General features: G+C 39.2%; 1 protein-coding gene across 1 annotated transcript in view; it reads right to left on the bottom strand.

Annotated features, from left to right (window-relative positions):
* Positions 1-18,985, bottom strand: part of uba7 (ubiquitin-like modifier activating enzyme 7) — a 32,572-nt gene extending 13,587 nt beyond the window's left edge. Inside the window, exons 1-21 of the mRNA XM_040001993.1 lie at positions 18,775-18,985; positions 18,466-18,634; positions 17,789-17,923; positions 17,493-17,599; positions 17,332-17,422; positions 16,940-17,072; positions 16,598-16,695; positions 16,367-16,516; positions 16,116-16,280; positions 15,862-15,960; positions 15,676-15,756; positions 15,111-15,266; positions 14,642-14,807; positions 14,065-14,261; positions 13,603-13,667; positions 11,872-12,082; positions 9,503-9,577; positions 8,726-8,927; positions 8,548-8,636; positions 6,542-6,634; positions 4,761-4,952 (exon numbers count right to left, since the gene is read on the bottom strand). Coding sequence (XP_039857927.1) covers positions 4,761-4,952; positions 6,542-6,634; positions 8,548-8,636; positions 8,726-8,927; positions 9,503-9,577; positions 11,872-12,082; positions 13,603-13,667; positions 14,065-14,261; positions 14,642-14,807; positions 15,111-15,266; positions 15,676-15,756; positions 15,862-15,960; positions 16,116-16,280; positions 16,367-16,516; positions 16,598-16,695; positions 16,940-17,072; positions 17,332-17,422; positions 17,493-17,599; positions 17,789-17,923; positions 18,466-18,634; positions 18,775-18,821 — 2,721 coding nt within the window. The 5' untranslated portion in view covers positions 18,822-18,985. The remainder of the gene's footprint in view (positions 1-4,760; positions 4,953-6,541; positions 6,635-8,547; positions 8,637-8,725; positions 8,928-9,502; positions 9,578-11,871; positions 12,083-13,602; positions 13,668-14,064; positions 14,262-14,641; positions 14,808-15,110; positions 15,267-15,675; positions 15,757-15,861; positions 15,961-16,115; positions 16,281-16,366; positions 16,517-16,597; positions 16,696-16,939; positions 17,073-17,331; positions 17,423-17,492; positions 17,600-17,788; positions 17,924-18,465; positions 18,635-18,774) is intronic.
* Between the last annotated feature and the right edge of the window lie 903 nt (positions 18,986-19,888).

The following is a 19,888-nucleotide window of genomic DNA, read 5'->3' as shown; positions in this document are numbered from 1 at the left end:
TTGTGTGACAGATGTGTGACCTTCAATTACGCTCAAATCACAAATCAGTTGGCCGTGGGTTTTCTTTTCTACATTAAAAAAAAATTAAAAAAAATAAACAGACACAATGTCTACTCAGCAAATTTAAACAGTCTTCCTTTTTTCAGATTTTTAAATCCAAACAAAGAAGTAAGTTGTGACTAAAAGGTTTATTAGAAACAGAGACTAGAGCAGATGGACATAAAATCCTTGCCTCCTCCTGATTCTCTGCCGACAGCAAGATTACATAGAGTTCTTTGGGAAATCTGGTTTCAATGCACTGCTTCCTGTGAAGGCAGGAAATAACCATCATTTCTGCAGGTAATTAACAAAGAAGCGGTGTGACCATTGACCGATGAGCGCCTCCAGAGTCTTGCCTCCAACTCTGCTAATTCAATTAGAGACTGAAAGGGCAAAGTGGGGAAGTGGGGCACCAAGGAAGCGTGAAAGGGCACAAAGTTAGGAGTAGAGTGTGGAGGATGTGTGCACAGGCATGTAAGACGGAGTATTTCCATGGAACACAACTACCAGGCATCCTAGCAGACAAGTAAAGACAGCGTACTCTGATAGAGCGTTGGCAAGGTGCTACAGGGGTTGAAGATTGAGATATTTAACACACAGCTGAAACATGTCCTCCTCTGCCTGCCTCAGGTGATGTTTCTCTGCATTTTAGTGAGGCTGCAGCTCAGTTACAGCTGCACTCATCAATCTTTGCTGCTCTTGAAATGTCCTTTAATGACTTAGTACCAGAAAATCTCAGAAAATGAGTCCAACTAGAAACAAAGAGTATATAGTTTTAATTAGATTTTTTTTTTTTTGTCCCTAGGAAGCAGAATTATTATTACTACTGATTATTCATCTATATACTTACTATGTTTGATATGTTTACAAACAATGCATTGGACAACATGATTTTTTTTTAAAGTTTTGTTCAAGTAAATCTGTTTTGGCCTCACCAACTATTAAGGGAAGTACTGATCTCTTAATGGTCCACTTGCGAGGCACTGAGTTGGTAGAGTACAGCCAGTTAATCACTGTTGGTTTTTTTGGCCCCTAAAACTCTCCCCACTGTAACCTTGAAGGTGAAACGTAAAGGTGGCTTTGGTTTGTAAAATTAAAAAAAAAAACAGGAACCCCCCCCCCCCCCCCCCTAAAGCAGTGGGTTATTCCTTTGAAAAAAAGTTAACCCTGTTCAAATAAAAGTTTGCAATTAATTTGGAAGTAAAAATGTTGATTAGTGTAACTTTAAATTGAAGCTTTTGCTTTGTACAGCTTGGGAAAGGCGATGAAGTCATTGCAAAGGCCAGTCCACTCTAGAGTTATTTCCGTAACGTGGATAGTTACGAGCACTGTGATAATTAGATGAATACGGTGCCAGCAGTTACTATGTATTACTGTCTGACTGACTATAGCGGTGGTAACAACAAGCAACAACAAGCTTTTCATGTCTTTATCGTTTCGTAAATTTTTTGCAAACATTTCCAGGCATTTTAGGCCCTGCATGTTTGAAAATAGTCTGCAGCTGCAGCTGACTGTTCTGTGTGAAGGGCACAGAGAGGACATTGTTGCTGCGGCCTTAAACTTGCAGCTGAGGTAGTCACAGAGCTGATTCAACATTTGACTGAATGAGAGAGCTGGCATGGATTATACTATATGGGACAACTGTCGCTCAGTTGGTGGAAAGGGTTGTGTGAGTATTTGCCCTTCAATCCCTGGCTCCTCTGTGTGCCAAGTGTCCTTGGGTGGAGGACTGAACCTAAAGTGGGACCTTTTTAGTGAGCAACTCTGCCATTTTTGTGGAACTGCAAACATTTCGTGTTTACCAGGCATGTTCACTGCCAGCTTTAGGACCAGAACACAGATGGAAAAACTCATATTTTTTACAGTATAAAAAACATGTTTCTGCTTCTCTAAAAAGAGACTACTTTGGTTGCAAAAATGTCTCCTTGTATGGAAGTCTTTGTGAAAACTACCTTGCTGCTGCTCATCATGTCTGGTTTAAAAAAAATGTCAATACATTTTGTCGATGCACAAAATGCTTGGCTCGAGGTTTCACAGTGGGACTTATGGGACTAATGGTTGGCTATGTGCACCTTTTAATTACAGTCAGCAGTCTATGGCTGTATTATATTATGATCCTTTAGTAAAAGAGGTTTTAGGAACTTGTTACTCTCGGTCTGCCTTTGATGTCTTGGCCTTGTCTCCCCAACTGAAAAACATAACATAGGGAGGAATGCTACGCAAAAGAGTGTTGAGCAGACAAGGACAAACCTCTTGTTTACATATCTCTACCTCTATACAGAGCACAGCAGCAGGGAAATACCAGGAAATTTTCATATTTCGCCAAACAGCTGCAAGAAATCCTGGAAAATTATTAAGACAATGGGGGCATTGGGAGTCATTTATTTTAGTTTAAGAGCTAAGTTAAAGGGTTATTTAGTGACAGCTGTGTATGACCACATTAAAAACACATTTTCCATAAGCACTTAGGCGATCAGAACTGTGGCACTACAGGTAAAGTTATGATGACTGCCCAGAATCTAGCAATGGATTAATGTCATTAACCTCACTTTGGAACAACACTGGGTGGTCCACCTGCACAACCAGCAAGATGTGACTGTTGTTACTTGATATTAATGAACTGAGACTGATCTCATAAGGGGAGAGGTCTTAGCCATTGCAAAAGTAAACTGAGACCTTAATACTGCATGTCTGATCAGTGATTTTTAACAGCTGCATGCCTGCAGTTGCTTCAAAGGCTGTCTCCCAAAAACTCTAATCTTAGATTAGAGAGATAAGAGAATATAAAAGAAATGGCTTTGCCTTCTGTGTCGTTGTCTAATTTATAATATCTAAAATCATTTATATGTACACCATTTATGTATATTTCCACACTAATTTATTTCAGCACATGAATGCGTTAATCAAGGATTGCAGGACTCAGAAATCTTATGTTATGTGATCTCTTTAACTAGTCACATAATATCTACACCACATTCATGCATAGGGGATGTTTACAGGGAATCAATTTGTTAAAAAATATCAATATATATCAACAAAGGAATAGACACCCTGGACCTTTGACCCCGGGTGATTAAGTTAGTCTCATACTGGATATCTGAGGCCAAAATCTGTGTCAATATTTAGGTTAAATTATTATTGGCTTTTCATGAATCCATAACATAAACAGTTGTGATAAGGATCCCTTAAAAAAGTTAATAAAAACTTTGCCAATTACAATCTCATAAATAAAATTATCCAATTTATTTCCACTAGTCAAAATATATGTTGTTGCTGATATACTCATGATAATGACATGTGCACATTCAAACTATTTTTACAATAAATAGAGGGATGAGAAACTAGAATTGATGCCATATTGAAAGAGTAAATACAAACAAATAAAGAGAGACTATCAATTACAAAGCTTGGTATAAGTTATGAATTTAAAGTAATCACAAAAACCAAAATGTTTTCTTTGGCACTATGTCCCACATTATATGGCTGAAGGTTTGGCAGCTAACCCTCATTCTCTGTTTCTCATATAATTGCATGTGTGTTCCTGATTTATGAATGCCTTCCGGTATTACTTTAGGATTTATCTTTAACTCTAAAAATGCTGTTCTGGCTGTGGGTGTCCTGTCTCCTTTGGGTCCTCTGTTGAATAAACAAAAGCTTAAAACCCAGAGCCTCAACCCATGAAGAAAGAGCCTGCGTCTGAAAAATTTAATGTCTGCCCATCTGTCCGATTCAGTACTTGAATACTTGAATAAACCTTCTGGCTGGGATAATGTCAGCTACTCTGTCACTGTGACTGATTATTTTAATGACTGACTCTATCCAGTGTCCCGTGCTGCTTTGGAAATGTTAATACATCTAAGAAAATTTCAGAAGGCATGAAAAAATAGAAAAGTATATGCAAACATCAACAAATTTACAGGCAACAACTGTAAGAACAGAGAGAGGAAGAAGGCACGTCTGGAACCTCCAAACCTCCAAAAGTCACAGCTGCTTCTGTCATCATGACAGCGTTTTATGCAGAGGCTGAATTTTCCCCTGTAACCAAAGCTGAAACCAGACCCACAATGTCTCAGAGTACCCTCAAGCCCCACAGGACACAGTTACCCCAACTACTGACCCTGTCAGAGGTTTAGTGCCCTGAGTGGGAAAGCTGGAGCATTCCAGTCTAGTATTTGATTACCTCCAGAGATGACCTACAGTGAGATGTAAGAGTGCTGTAAAATTAATTGGCATGATATTCTCTCAAACCTGACCTTAAATGTGTCTAGCATGTGGTACTGAGCCCAGAAGGACACATAGAAGGACACTTCAGGGAATAGGGTTGCTTTGAATTCACTTAATTTGTCCAAACATGCATGGATCTGTTTTATGCCTTGCCTGCACTGAAATATGCTAAGGATTATACTGAGCTAGTTAAAGAATGGGCTTACAGTATATTCAAGATACTGAGGGCCAAAAGTGGGTTTTTACTCTGAGAGCACTCATTCATGGCTTAATGCTTTCCACTAAAAAAGGAAGGACATGAATCTACAAAGAACCCACCAGATTTATCCTCAAAATAGACAGGTTTAAATTATGAAAGTACGTTACACAGTAAGGGTCTGTCAGACTTTATGAAGTGCCTTACTCAGGTCCTATATGTGACTGAAAGCTTTATTGATCTCTTCCCTAAAACCACTATAACTAAAATAAAGCTGTGGTCATATGGAGCTGTTACTCACTTCAAACTGCTGAGGCCGGCTCGGCTGGGACATGACAAAGTACTGGACGGCCAGGTTGATGTAAGCCGTGCGGTAAGAGCTGATCTTTTGGTGACCCTGAACCAGCTTATACAGCTCCAGGCACATGAGGCCTGCCACCGCGGCTGTCGTGGTGGCTATGGCAGGGATGATCCTTCCGGCAATGCGCTTACTCTGCAAAGGTGACAGTGGAACGTTCACTTTCACATCGCAGTGTCATGTAGTGGCAAGAAAATATTTCAGTTATCTTCAGTCACTTTCAGTACAATCCTAACGTGATCCAACAAATATAAACTCGTGTTTTACAACATTTCACTGGTAGAAAGAAACTTAATTCGTTTACTCTGTTAGTTCTGAAGTACTAGAAGTTGTCTTTTATTTTAGTTACAGGTATGTTTACAAGTAATTTCATGGCTTATCAGTCAATTAAGACCTGTCCCCTTGTTACGTATGGACATATAAATCAGATATAACATCTGAAGTTGATTCAAAGTGCTGAATTTGTATTTTATAGCTTTTCACTTCAACTTTAACCCTGGAGAAACCATGGGGTCAAATTTGACCCCATGGTTTCCCTAGAAAACCAATGGGGTCGGCTCTGACCCCATGGGTTCTCCAGGGTTAATATGAGGCACTTTATTGCATTATTGTTGGGTCTTTACCTTACAATATAAAGCGTCTTGAGGCTACTGTTGTTGTGATTTGGTGCTGTATAAATAAAATTGAATTGAATAGAAAGCAAAATACACCAATCACAAATTTTAAAGAAAAACTTTATAATGTACAAGGTTGTACAAGAAACCAGATTAAACTTTGCCAGAAAATATCTAAAAGAACCTGCACAGTTCTGAAAAAAAAAACATGGACATAAAGATGAACTTGTTCCAGAGTGATGGGAGGGCAAAAGTATAGAGAAGGAGAGAAACAGCTCATGATTCAGAGCATGCCACCTTATCTGTCACACATGATGGAGGCTAGGTTATTTCATGGGTAGGGATGGATGCCAGTGGATCCGGGCCACTATTGATGATTAATGATGTGACTGCTGACAGAAGCAGCAGGATGATTTCTGAAATGTACTGGTCTTTACTCTCTGCTCAGATTTAGTCACATTTTTCCAGAACTGAGTGGACAAAGCAACAAAAATTGTGTCTTGGTCCAACAAAACATGGACCTAACTGTATATACATACATATATACAATATACTGATGATGTTGCATGATGAGTATTTTTACCTTTGACAGTTACAAATATATTAGAGTCTAGCCCTCATGTGGTCTTGCATTACTGATATACTGTATGTTTATTATGTATTGGTTAAATTGTGACTAAAGGAGAAGTTATTTGCAAAGAAGACGCAAAATGTGGAAATGTCTGATTACACAAGGCAAACTCTGTTTTGTCCCCCATCTCCTAGGGGTAACCCCCCCCCCCATCCATGTCCATGTCTTGGCTGTGTATGTCACTGTGGCAGCTGGTACAAGGCCTGGCTCAGGTGTCACCTCCCAGGCGACAGGTAAAGTGCCGTGATTAGTTCTGCTCTGTGAACAATAGGTGAGGGGTCTGTTTTTGTGGCTTTAGGGCAGGTGTGTGCAGCACCTAGGAAAAACATGACCTACAGGGAGGGGGAGCAGTCGGCAGGTCTGTTTTGTCTCATTCGCCCCTCGGCTCAGCTTCATCTCTTAGATCTTTGTCCATATTTTTCATTTATTTTTACTATGTATACATACAATTAGATGTTTCACACAGTGAAAACACTGACCTTGTGACGATCAGCTGCAGGGATGTCATAGTTTTCTGCTCTCAGGTTAGATGCAGCAACAATGTAGTCCATGTGGAAATTGCTGTCATCATCCTGTATGAGTAGGAACATTAAATATTTTTTAATTAAGATATAACACTATGAAGCTTAATACCCATGAACAGCAATTACATATAATGACAAAAAACAGAAGGGCAGCTTAACAGTATTAACAACATTATAAATTGCTAGTGGGACAGTTCAAAGCCACGTCCACGTCCAGTGACATACTCAGTGATGTCATTCTCTGTGCCCTCTTTGAGCTTTGCCTGCTTTGTTGTTATGTCGCTTCAGTCACTCTGATATATGACTTAGTACCCTGTCAGAAAGCAGTGGAAATCAGATTCCTGTTGTGATCGACGTGGCCAGTGAGGTCATGCCTCTGCTAGTGCGGCTCTACAAAAGCTAGGAGGTGACTGTCATTCCAGGTTTGCTTTAGGGGTTGTGAGGAAGCTCCAAGCTGGCAACCTGATGCCTTTGAAACCCTCCTACACACATTCCATCTATCCACAGCCTGACCAGGGCACAGAGGGATAAAGATGAAGAGAAGCGGGTTTGGGAGTCTTGTTCTTATTCAAGCCAACATTTGATATTTAGCTGACTTACCTCATGCACCTTCATTAGAGCCTCTCTTGGTTCATTGCATGTGTTATCAGAATCTCATTTAAAGTCATTTACCTTCTCTAAATTATTTTAATAACAATCTCTATCACTCAGCAGCGGCATCTTGACCTGCTTTTACCTTTTGTTGAGCAACAGTATCTTATTCATGGGGTAATATGGTACAGCTACTTTGTGGGCAGAGTTTATTGTAAACTCGTCCATAATGGAGGTTTAGAAAAGACTTTGTTATGCCCAGTGTCCAGATGTTGGCTATTACATTTATTACAGGATCCAGTCCTGTCCAACAGGACATGTCAGATGCTGAGGAAAAAAGTTCCAGTAGGGAGGAATAATTGAACAAATATAATGGCGCTATAAGGAAATGGCTCATTTACTGCAAAATTTTTTTATGCTTACAACTGTTAATTTTTATTTAAACAGATTTTGAGTTAATAGTTACACTAAGTCTTGGAGGATATAGATTTATAGTTGATTTAGAGCCTGTTCTTTTTTTTCCATTTATTTTATCATTTATTAATTAAGCTACTAACTGGAGTCAAAACTTGAAACTGGACCCAAGATGTTCTACTTTGTTTTTCAAGTTGGCCAATGCGCAGCAACACCAATGTGCCACATTAAAAATTTGCTTAATTTTTAAACTTATCATGCATTTGTAGTTAAAGCTAAACTATTGAAATTATTTTTACCTGGCATTCAAAAGTTTACAAGTAGAGAAAGACGAGAGGAAATGGAGAAAACAAATGGAACAAAGTGTATGGCTGGCATCTTAAACCATGAGGTTGCCTCGTTTGAATGTGTTTTGTGGCCATGTTTCCCAGAGGATATCAAGGAAGAATATAGAGTGTTAGGGATACTGTCACTGGGAAAGTGCTGTCCTATTAAGAAAATCGCTTTACTCCAAGGTGTGACTGACTTTTAGGAAATACATTGGAAGGAAACGATTGCTTAGGGAACTGGGGATTATATCTAGTCTAGTCTACACTCCTAAATAACTTTCTAGATTAGATGAACTTTTATGAATATTTACAATGCCAGCCAAGTGCAAAACGTAACTTAATGTCTAGAGTGACAATGTTTTATTAAGGGAAGTCTGCCTTCAGGAGTCTGTGTATGCTGTTTGACAGTCCGCAAACCAGTTCTCACATAAAAGTACACATTTTATATCTGAGTTGTCTGACTCAATAATCATTATATTGCTACAATTTTTGAAAGCAGGAGGGACAGTTTAAAAATATATAACTCTACCCTGCTAAAACCACTGTTGAAACAGCTCAGATGAAGATGTCACTATCTGCAGCTTCTCTGAAGTCTGAGGCAGAGGTGTCATCGTCCTATTGCCCTACCTTCTCAAAGTCGATAGGGTACATCTGAGCTGAGCTCTTCAGAGAGGGTGAGGCCAACTTTCCTTTCAACTCCTCAAGTCTGACCTTTTCTGTGGCAGAGAAAGAGAAAAATATGTAAAGATAAGACGTGCTGGAAGAAAGCGAGTTGGTAACAATAAAAAAAATTGAACTAACTGACCCGCATCATCGCATTCACGTGTTTTCTCCTCCTCCATCTCCTTGTCAGTAACATGAATCTTCACGGAGGACTTGGGAGTGAAAGCTGGCACATGGACATTTTCTAAGATTCCTCTGATGGAGGTCAAGTCCCTTGTCCCTTTGATCCCATAGATTTGCCCATACAGATTAGCTCCAGCCATCACGTACTCAATATGAGTAGTCTACAACACAACAATCACATAGTCTTGATGAAGAAGAAAATATAATGTTTTGGAAAATACATTTAACATTCTAGTTAAACACGGTCTATTACAGAAGCACTGCCATCATGGTGAAACTGTGGAAAGGAACGTATTAAAAAAGGAGAATAGAGTCAGAACAATGTTAAAGTAATACCAATTACTTCCCTTAATGGCATATATAGCTGCAATAATTTCTCCAGTGTTCCCAAAAATGCGCATCTATATTGTGCATAGAGTGGCAGTAACTTCTACTTATCAAACAAGCACAGTACAGTTCCATTATTTCACTTCTCTGCAATGCTGCTTTCAATTCACTGATAAGGAGAATAACATGAATTGAATGTGTCTAGAAAGCAGATTATTATCTCTCTTTTATTGCCCATGTGTACCTGAGATAAGACTCAATTATATGGTCAGAGTGAGGAAGAGCCACTATCAGACAAGATAAAGAAGGAATGTGAGTGGTTATCAGTATACTGTGGTATGTTTTCTCATTACCATCTACTATGTATATGATTGCTACTGGATGAAGAACTGGACCAGACACTACTCACAATGCTAGGATCAAACGTCAGGGGGTGAGGGCATCTCTTGGATCCAGACCAGAAGGGCAAGCCATGAGTGGTCTTCTAAACAGAGGCAGAAGAAAATCCCTTTATCGCAGCGAGTAACAGATGTAAAATCATTTCACTTTTATTCTTTAAAAACATTTATATAAATATAAGTGTAACTTGGTGAGTAAACCTATGACTGTCATGGTGAGATCTTTGCCTTACATATAATGAAGGTGACGCTATATTCCAAACAAAAACACACAAGAAAACAGATTAGGTTTTACATTTTCAGCTTATATGATATTTAATGCATGACGACTCCAGTGCATTAGTGATTTACTGGATAAAGCCTGACAACTACTTTACTATTCTAACAAAGCAAGTCAACTACCTTCCTTTGGTGCAGTCACACTAATATTGTTATCAGCTGTGTGTTTACTACACAATTTGTATGTCTGATAAAGGAACAAAGGGACTTGAGAGCTTTGATGTTTCCAAATGGTCCATATGCCGAGAAAGAGAGAGTCTCCTACTGGTGGTGCCAGTTTTCACTGCAGGGGGGGCATTGTATAGCAGCCAAAAGGCACCAACAACATTGTCCTTTTCAGAAACAGGCATGTTGTTGGCCTTCTCTTCAGGGTCAGAGGGGGCCAAAACAGTGATTTGTCCTTAAAAAGAAGGATGACACTTTCATTTAAGACTTTTTGGGGCCTCCTAAGGTTCTTTGACCAATTGTTCTTTTTTTCTTGTAGAGACTTAAGAATAAGTCTCTACAAGACTTTAATAATGGAAATTTCTACTTGAAATCAACTTTGTTCTGGTTGTTAAGAAAAAGAGAGTTGAACCAAATAGCTACATGGCCAAATTTATCAACAATTCAATTAATTGCTGTTAATTAAGCAGTTTAAGAGCTGAATATAATTTCTCTCACAAATACAGCAAATTCTGTGACAGGATACCTTTAAATCTCTTGTCATTTCATCTACACTCATTCAATAGTCATACATGTATACTGTCAGGTTATGTACCGATGAAGAGTGAGTTGTAAATTATTAAATAGTATTAAGCAGGGTTAGATCAGATGAGTGTAGAAACCCTTTTAAACATATAAATTGTGTGGTATAGAGAGATATGGTAGAAACTCAATTTATTTTTCGCTATTTAGATGGTAAATGGCCTGCATTTGTATAGCGCTTTTCTAGTCCTTAAGGACCCCAAAGCGCTTTACACTACATTCAGTCATTCACCCATTCACACACAGGCGATGGCAAGCTACATTGTAGCCACAGCTGCCCTGGGGCGCACTGAAAGACGCGAGGCTGCCGGACACTGGCGCCACCGGGCCCTCTGACCACCACCAGTAGGCAAACACGGGGTTAGTATCTTGCCCAAGGATATTTGGCATGCGGCCAGGAGGCAGCCTGGGATCGAACCACCGACCTTCTGATTAGTGGCTGACCTGCTCTGCCACCTGAGCTACAGTCAGTGGATTGACTGACTGCTTTATTTTAAACAAAGCAGTCAGTCAATCCACTTCTCTCACCCGTCACTTCTGGTATTTTCTGCTTTTCCAACTTGAGATGCTGTGGCAACATAGAGCACAGTAGCCGTGCAGTCATCAGTGTTGCCCATGTACCAGCTTTGGTCAGTTTAGCTTTTGACTTTTAACTGACATTAGCTTCCTTATCATAGTTCCCCCAGAAGGTCTGTGGTAAAAACTGACTGTCAACGAGAACAATAAAACTATAACTCTTTTTACGTAACTAGGACAAAGAGAAGTATGGAGGGGAAAAAAGAGAGAGAACCAAAGCCAAAACCACAAATGACGCAGAGTTTCTGTATCATGTGCTGTGATGATTAGATAAGAGAATATTTATATTTAATAATAAAAAAATGCCATACCAAAAGCTACATTAATAAATATTAAAACATTGCAAAACACTGCTGGAGCTCTGTTAGAAAACAGCTTGTTAGTGTTCTAAGTCTTGGGTTAGTGAGGGTTTGTTTAGGCTGATACTGATCTGTGCACCCTCCTACACCAAAGGTATGACAGCAACATGTGACACCGCTCTGTCTGCACGTTTCAACAGACTAAAAACCCCTCAGAGACCCTCAAGAGACCCTGTTTATCAGTAGTGCTTTTCAGGGTTTTCAGCAGGGCTAATGTTGCCATCTACTCCTGGGGAAATATGCTGCAGTACTCCATGAAGTGAAATGTGAAAAATGCAATTCCTATTGTTCAAATATCTCACTTTAGTGTTTCACTGTTTGGAATGCAAATATCCTACCTGCACAACAGTGCCCCTGTGTGTTCATGGAGACAAATTACACATGTTACATTTTTGGCACCAGGATAGTTGCTTTTTTACCTCATCGGGAGGGAAACAGTGCAGAAGCTGACGGATTTCGTTGTTAAACAGGGTCTCCCACTTGCAACGTGCCCAGCGCACACAGTCTTCCCAGGACTTTGGACGCTGTCCTCCAGCTTCCATGTCATGCAGGCTGCTCCACACTCCTCCGAGAATCTCCAAGGCCTCAGTGTCACCAAGATCTAGAGTTCGCTTTATAAATGCCGTATCCCTGTGGAAAATAGAGCAGCAATAGTTGTATTCAGTGACAGAGCAAATAATAATAATAATAATAATAATCATTGGCTGAGCAGAAAGACAAAGCGCAGGCTATCGAAAGGTAATAATAATATGTTTGATGCATTCTGTGGGTTGAACCTTCACAATAAAAGATTCGATTTTTATTTGCAACATGACTTGGCTGAAAGTAAACTTTAAAAACAACACACGTGGCATACATGACCTGCAACGTCAACCTGACTCAAGCCTTACTGGAAACCCCCCAAAACTGTTTATACCTGTGTCACAGAAGAGAATGACTAAAAAATATTTTGAGTGTTGTCTCGAAAGTGACTCAAAGGGGAGATTTCTCTGAGTGTTTTGACTCATAGGCAGGAGAAGACGGTGTTGAGTAAGTTTATCAGGTGCTGGTCAGTACAACTCTAAACCCACACATGGGTAGTTCTTGCGCCATTAATATGCGCTCGCTCAGGAAACAAAAAACATGCCTGAACAGGAACATGCATACTCATAGCTGTACACAGAACTGTATGGGTGTGGCATTAAAACAGCAGCAACAAAAAAAGCTTCCTTTCCATAACCTCATGAACCATGACTTATTATTTGCTGGACTATGACATGTAGCTGATCTGTCTCATAAAAATGCCCAGAAAACTTTTCCAGGATTGCGCTAGAAGGAGGGCCGGGAAAAACTGGTTATCTTAGTAGACAAGCGCCCTTATCTCTAAAAAACTGTGCAATATGAAAAATTTGAATGGTTGTTTAAACTCACAAGCACCATTTTTGCTCTAGGCCCAGTTTTTGCTTCCATATAGAAACAAGAAAGAGTAAATGCTTTTACTGTCGTGGCAGATTAAGTTAATCTCACTAAAACAAACAGAGACAAATCTCAAAACATGGCTGGATTAGGATGGCTCCGAGCCTCAGTACTCAGACATAGTTTCGACCTGGAAGCTTAAATCTGCCTTTGATGACACTTCTGTGTGTTATAATTAGGTCAATGCATTATGTAAAGCTTGATACAGTGGTTATTAATTTTTAAAGATTAGCCATGTACTTAAATCTCACAATTAAAATCCAGCAGATTCACTGATTCATCCATTTCACATCATATAGCACTCTTTCCTGTCATCTAATCTCTTTTTTAAAATTTGATGGATGGTTCCTAAACCACAAAGCCTCTAATTATCAAAGAATGCATCTATTATTAGTAGAAAACTGCTGTGGATTATACATTACAGAGAGGAGACTTGGCAAGACAGACTGTTTATGTAATTTCTTACAAGGGCTTTACTGCTGAAAGCCAACCAAATGTTTTCCTGTTAATAAAACTAAATAACGAGCTTGAACCACTTCATTAGCTGTTTTGTAGGTGCGCTGGAATGCTTTGTAAGAAAGTGGAAAAGCATCGTAAAATGACCATGCTAAGTAACACCAGACTGGTGAAGACACCGTCTCGCTTTTGGCGCCAACACAGGAAAATCGCATGAGGATGGTATCATCGTATCTTACCTCAAGAAGAAATTTACATTTTCAGGTGTCTGCTTGAACAGTCCTTCAAACTGGTCCCTCGCCCACTGAAACAATTACAAGACCAGATTAGTGAAAAAAGAATTAATAACACAATAAAAAAGACTTTCTGTTGCAGAGCACTGTGCAAAAGAAAGTCTGCAGTCATTTCAAATGTTTTGGTCATTGTTATGTTTAAGAGCTAATATGAATTTTAACAGCATTACCTCAGCAGGTCTTGGGTGGAGTCTGCATTGCACTGATTTTGGTGATACCCTGATTTTATCTAGCACTAGTGACACTTTTTAATATCACACAGAACAATCCCAGTTCTTTGTGCTAATTACTAAACTATATACCAATAATACATAGTGACTATTGTATTCACTGGTCATCTGGTATTAGATGCAATAAATTCCCGTTACAACAAAAGTGAACACAAAGCTGAACAACTTGATTTTATACCTGCAATGTGTGCTCAATGCGGTGGGGGAAGTTCTTGAGAGTACACAGCGGGATAGCATTGCTAGAACTTGATTTAGCCGGTCCATAAGACTCCGTCAGGTGAGGAACCACCACCAGGGTGTGACCTTTGGTCCCTAGAGTGCCCCCCTCCAGCATTGGCTTCTGGTGTTGCACACAGCGTCCATCAAGATAGACCCCTGGCCATCAGAAACAGTGGGTTAAAGCTTAGAAATGTACATGTACAGTCCTTATACTTACTGTAAATATAAACTGTGAATGTTTTTATATCATTTCTATAGACTGCAAAATAATTTTTATACTTGACATCTTATATGTAGACTGAAATGCTGTATATAGGCTATAATAACATTTGTATAATTCATTATTTTTACACCAATACCTCATTTTTTAAATACCCATGCCCCATATTTTTACATCTCTTTTCTTATTCATAATTAGTCTTCTTTTGCACACCATGGGTATGTGGGTATGTCCTGAACCTATGGCGATATTAACAATAAAGATGACTTTGACTTGTAATTTCATTTTATAATATAGTGACAGTAAGTGTCCTCACTGGCTTCCACGTTGTCAAGGGCTGCAGCCACTCCATCGAGGCCCATGAAGAAGCAGTAGTCGTATACTCCTTCACTGTCAGCATCCAGGCGATTCTGGTGCGCTGTGATTCTCATCTGTGGGTTTATGTCACACGCAGCTCTGGCTGCAACTTTTGATTTAGGTTTCTGCCAATTGACAAACGCACAAAAATGGAAAAGTTAGTCTGTGACATAACGTATGTGAACAAGAAAATGTATTAAAAACAAAATGATAATAAAGAGTTAATCAATTCAAGATGAATATCTAGCTTTGTTTTGATAGAGCCGCTTAGGAAACTAACTAAAACAAGCCATCTCAGGCTGTAATAATACCTTCATCACAAGCCTCTCCTGTAAGTAAAGCCCTGTTAACTTGCAGAGATGTGCTATGATACTTTTTTACATTTTTCACTACAGAATTGTGATACAATATACTGTGTGGCTTCTCACCCCGACATCATGAGTCCTGAACAGGAATTGGCGGTTCAAGTTGGATCTTTCTATTGAGTCCATGTCTGTTATGGTGATGTGTCCATCATCTCCTGCACCAAGCCCCATAAGGGCAAAGTTTTTAAGAAGCTCACAGCCGATAGCACCAGCTCCAACCTTGAAAGTAACAGGAAAAAAAATGAAATTGTCAGATGTGTTTTACAATGTTGCAGAAAGTCATTCATCTGTTGTTGCTCATCACTACATAGAGATTAGGCATTCAGTAGCTCCTGTACTTCCTGATGTCTTGCAGAGTTTGTGACAAAGGTAAAATAAATGCATACACTGTCTCCCTTAAAAATGTTAACCCAGCACAAAATCACACTTTTAAAGGAAACAGGGAAAGTGCCAAGTACTGTTAAAGAGCCCCTTTACAAAGATGCCAGGAAATGCCACCTGAATCACAGCTTTTTCCTGAATGTGCCATCATTTACACCAGACAAGATCAAAGAAAAACACACATGGAGTTTCTGCATTACAGTGCAGAGTGTGCCCTCTGTTGGACAAATGTCAAATCAGTCCTCACCAGGAAATACTTCTGCCGTTGAAGCTTCTCCTGGAACGCGGAGCCAAACACAGCAATCTGTCCATCATACCTTGTGCCGTTCTATGAAAAGGAAAAGAGACAGATTAAATGCGCCTTAATGCTGTTCATATCAGTCAAATGGAGAGCTTGTTTGATAGCCCGGGAATCTATATTTTAAAGGTATACCATCGCAAATGAGCATTCTGCCGGCTGATCCTCAGGCAGGCACTCCAGTGCATCAAAATATAGCCACTGCTTAAGAGGTGTGAATTTCCTACTGCATGCCTGCAGGAATATTACAAAAGACACACAATACTTGGTCAACTCAGCTAAATACAAATGTTATTTATTATACAGTGTAAACAGTAATAGTTTATGATGAGTGAACCCTCCCCCCCCCCAAAAGATGAACATTTTCAGGCATTTTCTTCAGACCTCACCTTAATGACTTCCTGAGCAGCCAAGCCTCCTATGAAAGCATTGATGGGAGCCAAATCCCCCTGGGCTGTGTACGACAGGCTTTGTACTGTGACCTCATCTAGCTCTTCCAGTTGTGCGACTTCATTTAGCTCTCTCACTATGGTTAGCAGGTAATCTGCATCAGACTGTAGAAGCACCAACAAGTGAGTAGAAACAGTCCTGTAAATTGCTTTAATAGTTAAACTACAACACTGTAGCTGGATTTACAGACCTGGGACCAGAGACCAGGGAGTCGCTTTTCTTTCTTCACAAAGCTATGGAGTGCTTGGAAAGCCAAGTGCAGGGTCTGATGCCGAGATATTTTTCCATAGTCGTTCATTACCAGCAGATCATGGTCCTGTAAAGCCTCACTCAGTGGTTTCTGCAATTAAAATGAGATTATTTCATTAACAATGGATTTATTGTTTAAAAGCTAAAGTAGAAACAAAACGCTTGCACCTACAAAATTTAGCAGGACTGGCTGTTTAGCCTCATTCACCACTCCACCCCGTTCATACTCAGAAAAGGCTGAAGTGTCACCAATGCTGAAGGAATACGGGCCTAATGATTGAGATGACAAATGACAAAGGTTTTTATGGTAAATTGAAATTAAAAAAGTTAAAAGTAGATTTACTGAAAAATAATACAAACCCAATGCTGAAAATATAAAACTATAATGACTGCAGATGATAAAGAAGAAAAAGAAAAAATCTCGAATTGCATCAGATTTTTAGAGTGGTGATCGTCATAGAGGTTGAAAATGTCATGAAAAGAAAACTTGAGGAAAGAAATTGCCAACACTGACCCCGGACTTTAATTCCCACGGGGCCCATATTGTTTAGTTCTGTCATGCCTTGCACTTCAGAAAAAATAACTTTATCGCCATCTGAGAGTCCGTGCTTCTGGTCATCTGTGCAGATCACCACTCCAGGATTATCCTAAAATAAAGACATGCTAACTGTCAATTCTTAAGCCTGTTAAGTAAACCTATTTGCAACACTTCTTGGACAATCTGGTTCAAGGATTGTTAGTCATTAAAATGGTCAGAGTTTGAAAGCATATCTTGGATTCACTTAGGGTTCCTCTCATACGATCTGTTATACACATTACACAGAAATAAATGAAGTACGAGGATTTCAAAATGTATGGCTGGATCTGCAATTTAGCTTTAGCACAAAATAAAATGGAAAGTTTTACCTTAGAAATAGATTGTATCATCACTGATGCAGGCATCTCTCCATCCTGGTCCAAGACCTCAAATTTCTCCCCAAAGTCACAGAACAGCTGACTGCAATTAAGAGTTTTCTCTTGATTGTTCCATAATGTTGATTTAGTACATGTTCCAGAGTTTATCTTACCCACAGAGCCCCTTGGTGTCTGCTACAATGAACTTAATTCCATGTGAATGACACAGCTCCCCAAAACGCTTCTGATCCTCCAATGAGGAGTCAGTGAGGACCACTACCTGTAAAAACATAGCACCCCTACTCAGAAAAGTGTTTTTTGCTTGATGTGAACTGTGATTTGGCCTTGATGAATTGAATATTAATTTAATGAAGGGCAGAAAGTTTCTTGGGTCCAGAAATTTAAAAAAAATATTATTTTAACCTTAGTGGACATCAGCACAGTATTGTTGGGAAAAAGATTAAAATACCTGATATTGCAGAAGAAGGTTTTCATCTAGTGGTCCAGTATATTGTTCCACAACCACATGCGGGTTTAAAACTGCCAACTGTTGTACCGAGCATGCAGCCCGGTTCTGACCAAGATGAGACTCCTTCAGGAAAAACTGTTGGGAACAATTAAAATTGAAGACAAAACAATCTCAACCCAAGGTCCACCTGCTTTATTACGTTTGACCATCCATCCATCCATCTATCCATCCATTCTCTTCCACTCATCCCCCCATGACTCTGAATTGTATCAATGAAAGAAAATAAATGAATTTGTTTGAATTTGTTGTTTTGCCTGTGTCAAGGCTCAAGAGTGAAAGAGAAATCTCAAAATGTATCAGGTGTTTCCCAGTGCATGATAAAGAAGGCGGGTGTCCTCAGTCGTGAAAGGAAAAGCAAAACTAAATGTGCACAATCATTTGATCACTTAATATTGAAATATTGAGGATTTATTTAATCATGGAATGATATCAGTGCCACATTTTCATCCTAAAGTCTGATAACATTTGAAAAGAAAAACAGGTTTGAAAAAACAAAAATCCCATTACCAGGATCACAATCAGCTCGGTTTAGTAACCCTTCATCACACAGGCTTCCTAAAGTGTGTTGTATATTTATGTGTTTATGCAATCAGCTCAAACGCATCCTTCTTGGATACCTGAGATGACAGGTCGCTCCATGTTGTCATTCCTTCGTCCTGGACAGTGACATGTTTAACTCCGGACAGGACCACATTCTTGGCTATTTCTACTCCCAGACCTTTCATTCCTGCTATGAGGACCTTGGCTGAGCCCATTCGGTGCATCGCCTCGTGGCCCAGAACATAACTGTGCAGATTAAAGAACACAAAGTGTCATAAGTCATTTAAAACAATTTAAATACCAGCAATCATTCATTTTTTTAGACGATACCGCCGGTCACTTTTTGGCAGGTGTGCACTTTTTGGCACAACATCGCTGGTACTTACAGTTGTCGGGAGTAGAATCCTTCATCGATTTCAGAGATTTCTGACATTTTGTAAAAGCAGTTGAAGGCAAATCTGAGAGAGCTTAGAGAAAGAACTGTCCAGTCAAAACCCGGAACTTAATGTAAACCGGTTGTGACAAAAAGAAAAAAACAAACGCAGCCGTTTTCAGGAAAGTATTTCAGTTTCGATTCAGTCTCTGCAAGGTCCCACTAACAAACGCTTTCTGTAACCACTAGAGGGCGACTCGAAACTTTGTAACCTTTGTCTCTCTGTAACAGCTTAGTGTTGGGTAACAATAAACGTTTCTCACTTTTTCATGTTTTCTCCTGCGAGTAGGAAAGTGCAGGTGAATTATTTATGATTCTCTGGCTGAATTTCTCTTTAGCTCTAGTTTCACTGTGCTCACCTTAAATCTGAATATCAAATGTTTGTCTAAAAGCAGGATTTAATACATAAACGTTCAAGTCCTTAATGAAACTCACAGAATCCCCTCATGCATCAATAAAATAATCTATAATCTCAGTCTAGCAGTCAAAGAAAAAAAAAAAACAACTGAATGTAGTACTGTATGTGTAGGATGGACCAAAAGTGACTCATTATTATCATCAGACAGAGAAATAAACAGGCTACCAGGGTAACTATGGTGTGACTGGGGAACACACAAGATTAGCAAATAATAATTTTTTTAAAAAGTTGTTAGGATGTCCAAATTTTTGAAGTTATAGATGAAATTCATAGACAACACAACATTTCAGATGGTACAGTTTCACTTCCACTTCCAAAATGGTATAATAATAATAATAATAATAATAATAATAATAATAATAATAAAAAGTTTGAATACCCTTACTTTAAACAGTCTTCTGGGGATTTAATATCGGGCCAAATCAAAATCTAAACTGCAGTGAGCTCTAAGTCTGTTTGCTTGGCCCATGTCTTATGAGTCAGGTTGTCAGATACACAGATGTAAGCTGAGGAGCAAACATGATGGCCTTACAGCTATTGTTTTTGGCAGATTGTTTGATTAGTTTCTCACTCTGACTCAGTCCAGCAAGTCCTTGTGGAGTTTAAAAAAAAAGAAAGAAAGAAAGAAAAAAACTTCTTTTCTTTTTTT

Source organism: Simochromis diagramma, unplaced genomic scaffold (assembly GCF_900408965.1).
Source record: "Simochromis diagramma unplaced genomic scaffold, fSimDia1.1 OVJJ01000320.1, whole genome shotgun sequence".
Taxonomy (NCBI): Eukaryota; Metazoa; Chordata; class Actinopteri; order Cichliformes; family Cichlidae; genus Simochromis; species Simochromis diagramma.
The sequence above is the reverse complement of the archived record's forward strand: the minus strand, read 5'-3'. Positions and strand labels throughout refer to the sequence as shown.